At 49.5% G+C, this 12,650-nt stretch overlaps 1 protein-coding gene across 1 annotated transcript in view; it reads left to right on the top strand.

Moving 5' to 3' along the window:
* ACSS1 (acyl-CoA synthetase short-chain family member 1) overlaps positions 1 to 12,650 on the top strand; it is a 64,410-nt gene that overhangs the window by 45,701 nt on the left and 6,059 nt on the right. The window contains exons 9-12 of the mRNA XM_014962371.1: positions 4,884 to 4,996; positions 6,853 to 6,979; positions 9,625 to 9,752; positions 12,090 to 12,153. Coding sequence (XP_014817857.1) covers positions 4,884 to 4,996; positions 6,853 to 6,979; positions 9,625 to 9,752; positions 12,090 to 12,153 — 432 coding nt within the window. The remainder of the gene's footprint in view (positions 1 to 4,883; positions 4,997 to 6,852; positions 6,980 to 9,624; positions 9,753 to 12,089; positions 12,154 to 12,650) is intronic.

Here is a 12,650-nt window from a genome sequence, read left to right as displayed (position 1 = left end):
GGTTTGAATGTCTCCAGAGAAGGAGACTCCACCACCTCCCTGGGCAGCCTCTGCCAGGGCTCTGCCACCCTCACAGGAAAGAAGTTCCTCCTCATCTTTAGGTGGAACTTCTTCTATTCAAGTTGGTGCCCATTTCCTCTTGTCCTGTCCCTGGGCACCACTGAAAAAAGACCGGCCCCATCCTCTTGACACCCTCCCTTTAAGTATTTATAGGCATTGATCAGATCCCCCCTCAGCCTTCTCTTCTCCAGACTAAAAAGACCCAAGTCCCTCAGCCTCTCCTCATAAGGGAGATGCTCCAGGCCCCTCATCATCTTTGTAGCCCTCTGCTGTACCCTCTCCAGCAGTTCCCTGTCCTTCTGGAACTGGGGAGCCCAGAACTGGACCCAGTGCTCCAGATGGGGCCTCACCAGGGCAGAGTAGAGGAGGAGGATAATCTCCCTCGACCTGCTGGCCACACTACTCAGCACCTGGTCCTCTCTTCTGGGCACCAACATTCGAGAGTTGCTAAAGGTATCTTGCAATATGTCCTTCTGAAGTCACGAACCACAGTTTGCCACGGAGCCGTGGACTTAAAGGATACAGCAGAGCTGCTGGCATTCTGCCTCTGCTGAAAAAACAAGACCAACCCTACTCTTAAATTTCTAGCTGCCATTGGGCACAATATTCATTCCCTTTCCAGACAGGTTGCTCCTGATTTCATCCTTATTCCTGCTAGCAGGTGGTCTCTTCAGGATCCCTGAGGCCCATCTCAATGGGATGAATTAGCTTCTGGCACACAACCAAGTTCCATTTAATCCAGACCAGACTTGCAGACTCTCTTTTTATTTTCAGATTTGAAATAAAATACCCTCAGAATTCAGAGCAGCAATGTTAACTACCGTCTATTTCAATTACCCATCTCTTAAACCATCTGGGTTCTCATGTGCTGAGCAGAAGGAAAGCTGACTGGGTAGGAGCTAAATGCTTTCCTCCTCGCTGCTCTGAAATAAAACACTCTGCAGAAGCAGTTGATTACTGTACAGTGATGGAGTTGAGAAGAATCTTTTTTTTTTTGCCCTAACTTTTTGTTTGTTTGTTTCTCTTCAGTTAACTGGTGCATGGAGTGTGCATACAGTGCCTCCTGTCTCCTCCAAAATACAGGGTTAGATCTTATATTAAACTGTATTTCTCCTGGGTTTTTGGAGCAATGGCGGTCAGGTGAGAGGTCGAAGAACATTTGCTGGACAGCCTGTAAGTGCAGAGTGCTTTATCTTACCTTCAGCTAGGTGTAGTTTTGCAGGTAAACATTTACCAGCTCCTGGAAGCATAATATAACGATAAATATTCATGAAATTGATTTTGTTAGAAAGTAGAATCAATCTTCCTCCACAGATGATGAGGAAAGCCAGATTAATCTTGGAAACATTATATATTCCGTTTGAATGTAAAGGGAGCGTGGAAAGAGATCACAGAAACAGTTTGATGGATGCTGGTTGGGGTCCTGCAGTGTCACCCCTCGTAGACAATTTCAGTATAGCTTGTTAATTGCACTGTTGGATGCAGAGTGTCCTCTACGGTGCGTTGCTCTCTGAAGCACCAACGTGTTGCCAGCTAATAAAGCCTGGTAGGCGTGAAGAGCAGCAAAACGGCGATTTAAAAATCCACTTGAAAGCCTTTGGATGAGCAAATGGGTGAGACAGCAATTATGGGAAGCGGTGTGTGCAGATGAGAGAGGTGGAAAATTCCTCTGGGTCTTGCTGCTGAAATATTAGGTGGTGTTGTGCTGTGATTGACAGTAGTAGAATCAAAGCTGAGTTTCAAAGTTTGAGTTTCAGGTGTAGTTCTTCACAGTGCAGAAGAGTCACTAGGTAGTTTTACTTTTGTCGTCGGCTTTACATAAAAAAAGTGCAGCTGTTGTAGGCAGCTGGGAACAAAGGCTGGTTTTGAAAGACATCTCTGAAGAGGCACTGGGAGCTTTTGCTGTTGGCATCATTTTTACAACGATTTAGACTGGGATGGATTCCTCCCCAGAGCAGTCAGTCCAATCTGTGGTGGTGGAGACTCCGGTGGCAGAGAGTAGGCGATTGACCCACAGCAGAGGGGGGGCCTGTTTCCATCCATCACCCTCCCTGCTCACGCTCTACTGTCCTTGCCTAAAGTCTGGGTGGATTTGCACTGTGGTGACAGCAGGGACACACAGGCTAGGCGATTGACCCACAGCAGAGGGGGGGCCCTGTTTCCATCCATCACCCTCCCTGCTCACGCTCTACTGTCCTTGCCTAAAATCTGGGTGGATTTGCACTGCGGTGACAGCAGGGGCACACAGGTCACGTGGAAGCACGGCTTTTCTTCTGCCAGCTCTGCCTCTGAAGAGACAGACTTCAGAAGGGCAGGGCAGGGCCTAGAATTCTTGCTAGCTGTCGTCTGTCAGTGGCTAAAATCGGTGCTTTTAAACCAGTTTAAAGTAGGTCTTTACCATTCAAACAATTTGTAGAGCACCCTTGCCACCATGCAGCTCCCTCTGGAATGTGACTTGACTGCCTTATGGGCAGCTGGCTGCAGGATGCGTAGGATGTGACAAACCCCATGTTGAAACATAGCTTGCAGGGCTGTATTCAGAGTGAGTGCTGGGTTAGGAAGAGCAACCAGCAGTTTAATCAGGTCACAGAATCACAGAATCATGTGGGGTTGGAAGGGACCTCTGGAGATCATCTAGTCCAACCCCCCTGCCAAAGCAGGTCCACCCAGAGCAGGTTGCACAGGAACGTGCCCAGGTGGGGTTTGAATGTCTTCAGAGAAGGAGACTCCACCACCTCCCTGGGCAGCCTCTGCCAGGGCTCTGCCACCCTCACAGGAAAGAAGTTCCTCCTCATCTTTAGGTGGAACTTCTTCTATTCAAGTTGGTGCCCATTTCCTCTTGTCCTGTCCCTGGGCACCACTGAAAAAAGACCGGCCCCATCCTCCTGACACCCTCCCTTTAAGTATTTATAAGCATTGATCAGATCCCCCTCAGCCTTCTCTTCTCCAGACTAAAAAGACCCAAGTCCCTCAGCCTCTCCTCATATGACACATGTTCTAGTCCCCAAATCATCTTTGTAGCCCTCTGCTGTCCCCTCTCCAGCAGTTCCCTGTCCCTCTGGAACTGGGGAGACCAGAACTGGACCCAGTGCTCCAGATGGCACTTCCCGAGGGCAGAGCAGAGGGGCAGGATGACCTCTTTTGACCTGCTGGTCACATTCTTCCTGGTGCCCCCCAGGATGCCCTTGGCCTTCTTGGCCACAAGGGCACATTGTTGGTTCATGGTCATCCTGTTGTCCACCAGGACTCCTAGGTCTTTCTCCTCAGAAGTGCTCTCTAGTAGGTCAGCCCCCAACCTGTAGTGGTGCAGGTTCCCTGCTCTGATGCAGATTTTGTCTGTGCAAACAGAGAACAGCAAGGTGTCTGGGGTGCTTTTTTCTTTTTTTCTGCAAAAATTCAAGATGACCCTTTCAAAATAAACAGAAGCATGTGAGGTGGGATGCATGCCTATCAACGAAATGTGAAATAATTTTATCTGTGAGCCACATGTGAAACTATTTTCTGCAGGTTTGAAGCTTAGGGTTCCTCAAAGAGACCCTTCCTTATAGCTACATCAGGGCTGCTGGATGCAAATTCAGGGTCAAATTCAACCTTTCCAACCCCTGGTTTCAGTTTTCACAACCTCAGCAAAGCCAGTAGAGGAATGCACTCTCCAAGAGGCAGAACATACCTTTATTTATAGAGCTGTATTTTGAAAAGCCTAATGCTGCTTTGCTTTTGTTTCTCTCTTGTGATTCTGAATTAGTTGTAGAATAGAAAAGATCTGATTAAGGTTGGAATCTGATTTAATGCTCATCCCAGCAGGAATGAAAAAGGATGATTAAAAGGTTAAATTTTGAATAGAAGATAAGCTCAACCCACCTGTAAGGGGTGGGTTAATCTTATACTTCTGCAATAATAGTAATTCAACCTCCTGAAGTGCTTTTCATCTTAGACAGCTGATAAAACAGCACCAGGAGATAAATCCCCTGATATGCTTATACTTTCCCCTGTAAAATCACTTCTGGGGTAGGAAATAGGGCAGGTGAGTATTGCCCCTGCCACCAGGCAGCGTGAGAAGGACCTGCAAGGGTGTCAACATACCTTAGAGCTGCCCATATCCCTTGCTGGTTGGTAGCTGAAGGCGTGGGTTTATCTGAGGCAGAGTGAGATGTAGGGAATGGAGCATGTGGGCAGCGTCAATGGGGTCTTCCTTGTGCCTGGTTCATCTGCCATGGATTGACTGACTGCAGGGAGGATGGTGAAGGCAGACACGGTGGCTGCAGGGTCCCCAGGCTGTCTGGTGTCAAGCCAAGTGGCTGTAGAACCCAGTGCTGCTCTCCTCTGAGCCACCCTGATGCTCTGGGGGATGGCGAGCTGCTCTTCCCCCCGTGGCGGTTGCTTGGCCACACACTGGGGTTTGTCACTGGCGTACACAGGGGTGCAGTGATTTTTGCAGCCAGCGCTGAATAAAGGAGGCACCAAGCAAACAGGGAGTAGGAGCAGCTCTCAGTCCAAGCTCACCAAGGGGAGACCTGCCTGCAGCTCTCCCCGGCTCTCCACCTGCTGCAATGTCCCCCCTGTAGACAGAACGAGCCTTGGTGGCATCATCCTGGCCCGCCAGAACATTTTTCTATGCTTAAGCTTTACTTGCATTCACAAAGAGCTCTTGGTTTATCAGGTCTGGGCTGCTTTCAGATGGCTGTGATACGTGGTTGCATCATTCCTTCCCAGTTGCCTTTCCTCGCAAGGTGGCTTCGCTATTAACTTAGAAGAGCTGGCATTTGCTCTCATCCAGCGTGATGGATGGGCCCTACATATTTTGTTTTTCATTATTCTTCCAGAGACTGGTGGCATCTGCATTGCCCCACGGCCTTCCGAGGAGAAAGCTGAGATCGTTCCGGCTATGGCTATGAGACCTTTCTTTGGGATTGTGCCCGTGCTGATGGATGATAATGTGAGTTGAGGCTGTGCTGGGTGCCCAAAAGAGAAGCTGGGGTGTGCTTCAGCCTTAGTCACCTTCTGATGGCAGAGGAGCAGGATCTGGAAAGATGTTTGTTCCTCTGTTAAAATGGTAGAATAGATGAGCAGTTTATATATCAAGCATATAGAATCATAGAATGGTTAGAGTTGGAAGGGACCTTAAAGATCATCAAGCTCCAACCCCCCTGCCCTGGGCAGGGACACCTCCCACCAGACCAGGTTGCTCCAAGCCCCATCCAACCTGGCCTTGAACCCCTCCAGGGATGGGGCAGCCACAGCTTCTCTGGGCAACCTCTTCCAGTGTCTCACCACCCTCACAGGAAAGAATTTCTTCCTGATACCTAATCTAAATCTCCTCTCTTCTAATTTCAAACCGTTCCCCCTTGTCCTGTCACTCCACTCCCTGACAAAGAGTCCCTCCCCAGCTCTCCTGGAGCTCCCTTCAGATATTGGAAGGCTGCTCGAAGGTCTCCCTGGAGCCTTCTCTTCTCCAGGCTGAACAACCCCAGCTCTCTCAGCCTGTCTTCACAGCAGAGGTGCTCCAGCGCTCTGAGCATCTTCGTGGCCCTTTGCTGGACCCGTTCCAACAGGTCCATGTCCTTCCTGTGCTGAGGACTCCAGAGCTGGACACAGAGCTCCAGGTGGAGTCTCATGAGCACAGAGCAGAGGGGTAGAACCCCCTCCCTGGCCCTGCTGGTCATGCTTCTCTTGATGCAGCCCAAGATGCGGTTGGCTTTCTGGGCTGCCAGCATGCACCACCAGCTCATCTTGAGTTTTCTCATCTCAGATGTCCGTGCAGATTGCCAGCTGGGCATTGTAAGCTGTCTGCAAACCTCTAGAGGAGCGTTTGCATTTTCAGCACCACTTTTTATGGTCTTACACTGCTTCTGGTTAAGAGCTGCCGCCTCCGTTTGTGAGGGAAGTCAGAAGTCACACGGCTCCTGGGAACCAGGGGGGGGCTGAACAGTTGGATACGATGTCCAGTGACGTGGCAAGACTTGGAGCAGCCGGACAGGACTGGTGGAGTTTGCCAAGGGAAATGCAAGGCATGAGGCCCTGCAACTGTGCATGTCGGTGAGAAAACCAGTGTTGGTCCGTGACGCTGCGCGAGCGATCTCCATCTGCGCTCCGGTGCTCCGTTAAACAGTAAAGCCTTCCAGTACCTGAAGGGAGCCTACAGGAAGGCTGGGGAGAGCCTGTTTAGAAAGGCCTGTAGTGACAGGACGAGGGGAAATGGCTTCAAGCTGGAGGGGAACAGATTTAGATTGGAGATTAGAAGGGAGTTGTTTACTGTGAGGGTAGTGGAGCACTGGAACAGGTTGCCCAGGGAGGTGGTTGAGGCCCCATCCCTGGAGATATTCAAGGAGAGGCTCGACGAGGCCCTGGGCACCCTGGTCTAGTTGGGGGTGTCCCTGCTGACTGCAGGGAGGTCGGACTAGATGGCCTTTGGAGGTCCCTTCCGGCCTGGGAAATTCTATGATTCTATGATCTTCTCCCTGTACAGTTTGGTAAGGGGAGGTGGCAGCTAGCAGAAGGGAAAGTGGCAGGCAGGGGGGCAGGTGTTCTCCTGCTAGCCGCATCTTCTGGCATCCTCTGGCCACTTGGCACATCTCTGCTGCCCTCTTTGCTGGCATCGCCTTCTGAAGAATCACTGGACTTGCTTTTCTTTTAGCCTTACCCGTTGTGCCGCTGGCCTCGAGGAAGGCAGGACACAGACAGAGTGAATGAGTGAATTCATTTTCTCCACCTGGGGGCCACATCAGTGACCCAGAAGCCCTTACTATTCCTAATTTCTTCACCTCATCATCCTTCCTGTCCTTCAACCCGCAGGGGAAGGTAATAGAGGGCAACGATGTGTCCGGTGCGCTCTGCATTGCCCAGCCCTGGCCTGGCATGGCGAGAACAATCTATGGAGATCACCAACGGTTTGTCGACGCCTATTTCAAAGCCTACCCAGGTAAGGGGAGCACCAAGGGAAGGCAGTTTGCACTGCAGTAGAAACCCACGGAGTGTTTTTGTGCAGCACTTTGTGTTACTTCTGTACCAGCCAGATCTTGGCTGCTTGGGGTTGTGGGTGATGTGTTGCAAGCTAATGGTCTGTCGTGGTTTTGACCGAATTGACCAACCAGAACGACAGATGGCCCCTCCCCTCCCCCCCCTAAGGAAAAGAGAGGAGAGGAAGAGGGGGATAAAAAAACCTATGAGTTTAGAAAAAGACTAAACTACTTTAATAAAAATATAAATAAATAATGAAATAAGAAAAAAAAGGAAAGAGGAAAAAAAAGTAAAATAAAATACAAATGTATACAGTATATACAAAACCGTATCAAGCTCCCAGGATGACGATCACGTCACCGGAAAGTCCCAGGCTGGACTCGGTGATGGACAGGAGCTGGATTCCAGATCTGGAGTCAGGAACGCTCGGATCGGGATCAAAGGCAGACGAACAGACAGGGTCCTCCTCGGACGTCGGCCATTGAAGGAAGAGGGTTGACCCTTTGATCCCTCAGCTTTTATACTGAGCATGATGCAGATGGGATGGAATACCCTGTTGGTCAGTTTTGGGTCACCTGTCCTGTCCGTTCCTCCCTACAGGTGGGACCCCTCGACGCTTTTCCGCTTCCGACCCTCCAACAGGGCAAATAACAAATTTACCTGCCCTTGGTTGTTATAGCAATAAGTATAAGCAGGGGCCTCTCTGCACACCATTCCTTGGTATAATCAGGTCTTACCACTGTGAGAGTGAACAGTTTCTGAACAATATGCTGTTAATTTCAGAGTTTAGTTAGTCAGAAGAGGCCTAGCTCAAAAAGTAAAATTACTGAACAGAAAAATTAGTTCTGTTTTACCTCAAACCAGGACATAGCGTTGACCTTTCTAGCTGTCAAAAGGGGAGTGTATTTTTGAAGTCCAAATACCTTTTCTTCGGGGCCATTTGTGTGGCCCTCACTTGGAAATAGGCACATTGAATGGGAAGGGACCTCCCGCCTCACTGAACCTCACCCCTGCTGTCACAGGCTGTGTTACATCCGTCCTTTTTAGAAGGATGGCCAAGTTGCATCTGGCAAGTAATCAGAAGTGGCAGGGAAGTGTTTTTAGTAGGAGATTGGACAAGACCATTGTTTTTACTCAGGGGAGCAACTGAAGAGGGTTTGAAAACTCCAAGGTAGACAAGAATTAAGAGAGACAGTTCTGCAAATTGTACAAAATGGGTTGGAAAATAAGAATGGGAATCTGGTAGAAGCTGAATGAGTGCACAGTCCCTTATTACTCACTACATGTTCCCATCTAAAATCTTGTTGATATTTAGTTGGTGGTTATTTCATTGATTTGGAAGGGCAGGAGGCATGACTGAAAGTCTATGAATTGGCCAATAATGGGCCCTGGCAAGAACCACCTTCATATTTCACAGCACTAGCTGCCTGCTGCTGCTCAGAAGTGCCACAGGAACAATTCAGATGCGGATATGGCTTTGATGAAGAGCCAACACAGTCTGTGTCACCAGATGTGTCCTCAGTGACACTGGAGTTTCCTGGAACTACGAGTTGTCTTTTTTTTTTTTTTTAGTTTGTATCGAATGTTTTAGATCCTCCAAACACCATGCTTATCATGGAGGGGTTTTTTTTTCCAACTGATCTGATAGCAGTATTTCTGCCATGCTCACGTGCCGGAGAGCGACTGTTAATCTGGGGTCTGAATCTTTGTTAGCCAGGAAAGAAAATGCCTTTTCATCCATCCCAGTGTAAGTGATTAGAAAAATTGGCGGTGTTCCCTTGTACAAAATGTAACAGAACTGCTCCCTTTCAGCTGCACAGTTGTAGTTTTCCATGAGGGCTGAGGTGTAGCTAGCATGATGGCAAAAGGCATATGAAGTGGTTGTATCTTCAGATCACAGAATCCTCATGGATGGAAGGGACCTTTGAGATCATGGAGTCCAACCACAAAAACAAACAAAAAACCTACCCAAACAAACCACAGACAGACACAACCCAACAATCTCAGGCACTAGAACATGCCCTGAAGTGCCACATCTACACGTTTCTTAAATACCTCCAGGGATGGTGACTCCACCACCTCCCTGGGCAGGCTCTTCCAGTGCCTGACCACCCTCTCAGGAAAGTCATTCTTCCTAATATCTCATCTAACCCTCCCCTGCCCCAACTTCAGACCATTTCCTCTGGTCCTGTCATTATTCCTTTGGAAGAAGAGACCAACCCCCACCGCTCTGCAACCTCCTTCCAGGGAGTTGTAGAGGGCAATGAGGTCTCCCCTTCCGCCTCCTCTTCTCCAAACTAAACATGCCCATCTTAGTGCTATCTGCACCAGGCCTGAGCACGCAGTTGCTCTGCAGCTGTAGGCATGTAAAGCCTTGGGAGATCAGAGAACCTCCCCGCCTTGGTTTTGTAAACCCAACAAAGCATCGCCGTGTTGTTGTTCCTGGACTTGCTTTTACTACAGGGAGACACTAGCCGCCGGTTGCCGCTGATTGCCTGCCAGCTGCCTGGTCCTCCATACCCTGCTCGCCCTCCTGGAGCCACATCCCAAAGCCATAAGGGCTGGCCTGTTCCTGCTGCTGACCACCCGCCTGTCTTTTCACTGTAGGTTACTACTTCACGGGGGATGGTGCTTACAGGACCAAGGAAGGCTATTACCAGATAACAGGGCGCATGGATGATGTCATTAACATCAGCGGACACAGGCTCGGGACAGCAGAGATAGAAGACGCGATGGTAAGTTCCAAGCAGGTGGAGGTCATGGAATCATGGAATTGTCAGAGTTGGAAGGGACCTTCTAGAGATCATCTGGTCCAAGTCCCCTGCCAAAGCAGGGTTGCCCAGAGCACATCACTCAGGATGGCATCCAGGCGGGGCTTGAAGATCTCCAGAGAAGGGGACTCCACACCCTCCCTGGGCAGCCTCTGCCAGGGCTCTGCCACCCTCACCCCAAAGAAGTTCTTCCTCAGATTGGAGTGGAACTTCCCATGGTCCAGCTTGTGCCCGTTGCCCCTTGTCCTATCACTGGAAACGACTGAGTCCAGCTCCATCCTCCCTCAACCCACCCTTTAGACACTTATAAACAAAAATAAGGTCTCCCCTCAGTCTTCGCGTGTCCAGGCTAAAGAGTCCCAGCTCCTTGAGCGTTTCCTTGTAAGGGAGGTGCTCCAATCCCTTAATCATCTTTGTTGCCCTTTGCTGGACTCTCTCCAGCAGTTCCCTGTCCCTCTTGAACTGGGGAGCCCAGAACTGGACGCAGGATTCCAGTTGTGGCCTCCCCAGTGCAGAGCAGAGGGGGAGAATGACCTCCCTCCACCTCCTGGCCACACTCTTCCCTATGCAGCCCAGGATCCCATTGGCCTCTTGGCCACAAGGGCACAGTGCTGGCACATGGAAAGTGTGCTATCTACCAGGACTCCCAGATCTTTCTCCTCAGTAGTGCTTCCCAGAAGATCCATCCCTAACCTGTATTGCTGCCTGGGGTTCTTCCTCTGCAGGTGCAGGATCCTACATTTGTCCTTGTTGAACCTCATTAGGTTCTTCTCAGCCTTCTCAGGTCCCTTGACAGGGTTTATCCGTGGGTGCAGGGTGACTCTTTCGAAGAAGTTTTATGAGTTTCAACAAGCACAGGGTCACTTGCCTTCAAACCCCTGCCTACACCCAGCTTGATGGGTAATGAGTAGCAAATGTGCAAAAGGAAACAGCTCCCTTATTAAGGAGACAACGAACAGGCAAGTGAGAGAGGAATCACACCGTGGATGGTTCCTCCAGTTGAACTGTCGGAGCCGTGTTTCCTCGCAGTGATGTTCCACTGTTGCAGTTGTCACCTTGGCTGCCGGTGGGGTCTCTGTAAGGGATTGTCTCTCCTGTTTGTTCCTTCCCTCTGTTAACACCTGACCTCTCCTTCCCACACCCGTGGTTCTTGCTTGTCCGAAGCCAAGCCGGGGTATGCTTGAGAGTTCATCAGTGTTAAATATGAAGCCACCTTGATGTGTGTCAGCTGCAAAGCTAGCCTGTTATTTCGAGAGAAAATGATATTAGCTCAGGGAATTGAAAACAGAACGTCCTCAGAGCATTTATCTCCCTAGCTTGACCTGAATATTTATTTCTGTATTGTGTGCCTTGCCTGCAAACAGCACTTAAATGCAACATCTGATAAACCTGAGCTGTGTCCCTTGGCACATGGGATCCTGCTTTCTCCTCTGTGAGTGATTTTTTAATATGTGTGAGTTTGTGATTGTAGATACAGGATCCGGTTCCCTCCCATTCTATGTACGTGTATGCATGTGTTTATGCAAATATATTTATATGGTTAGATTACTCTCTGATATATCCTTTCCTATTTCAATCTAATTTAAAATAGTATAATCCAGTCTTTGGTGTCGGATTCAGATATGGGATTTCTTCCGGTCTGTACACCCAAATTGTCTTCTTGCTGCAGAAGGATGTTAAATTAAACTCTGAAATGTGACAGAATAAATCACTGTTGTGTAGCATAATAATAATAATACTAATAAAGCATTCAGCAAAAGAGCCCTTTTCCCCTTCTGGGAAGATGAAGAAGCCTGATCTTTCTGGCTTCTGGCGTGATTTGGGCGCTTATTAAACACCAGTCAGATGTGGACCATGATGTTGGCAACGGTTCCCCGTGGCACAGAGCAACGCGGGGCTGGTTTTGCTTGTGATTTGGCCGTGGCCAGCCAATACTTGGGACCGTGGTGCACACACAAGGGCCCAAAGAAAGAAAGAAAGAGAAAGCAGGTTGCCAGCTGGTGCAAATTCAGCTTGGCATGCAGCGGGCTTAGCAGTAAAAGTACTTATTTGTATGCTTCAAAGCAGCACCAATCCAGTAAGTAAGTGCTCCTCCCCAAGAACTGGCGATGCCCGTGGCCACCAGCTGACCATGCAGTGGGAAGGTGGCATTTGGTTTCCCTGTTGTTTTTTCAGTAGGATCTGCCAAGGGGAGGGTGGGAGATGGCAAGGGGCTTTTGTTCCTAGATCAACTGGCACAAACTCTGCGGGGCTCGAAGCCGTTGTTATTCTCTGTGTGTTTTTCTTTCACTCTTTGCGAAGGCTGATCACCCTGAGGTCCCCGAGACCGCCGTGATTGGGTACCCCCACAAGATCAAAGGAGAAGGTACGTGAAAAGCGGTGCCCTAACATGACACCTACATGTGCTTTCCTTAATTTCTAACCTGGGCTCTGTGGTAGGAGGTGCCAAGGGAATGGGGGAAGGTTGGGGGGCTGTTATCCTTAGGATGACTTGGCATTGTAGCCCCAAGAGGGGAAGACAGCTATGATAATAACTGCATGTTCCTAAGCTGGGAGCAGGTATTGCTCCCCTAAACTGTTTTCACACGTAGTGCTTATGTATGGTGGTAGAGCTTCCTTAGAAAGGACTGGGCACAGAGATGTCCTTTGAACAAAACGGGAGTACTGTGTCCAGTTTTGGGCCCCCTACCACAAGAGGGACATTGAGGTGCTGGAGCAGGTCCAGAGAAGGGCAACAAAGCTGGTGAGGGGTCTGGAGCACAAGTCTTACGAGGAGAGGCTGAGGGAGCTGGGGGTGTTCAGTCTGGGGAAGAGGAGACTGAGGGGAGACCTTATTGCTCTGTACAAGTACCTGAAAGGAGG

Source organism: Calidris pugnax, unplaced genomic scaffold, assembly GCF_001431845.1.
Source record: "Calidris pugnax isolate Ruff unplaced genomic scaffold, ASM143184v1 scaffold147, whole genome shotgun sequence".
In the NCBI taxonomy this organism is placed as follows: Eukaryota; Metazoa; Chordata; class Aves; order Charadriiformes; family Scolopacidae; genus Calidris; species Calidris pugnax.
The sequence above is the reverse complement of the archived record's forward strand: the minus strand, read 5'-3'. Positions and strand labels throughout refer to the sequence as shown.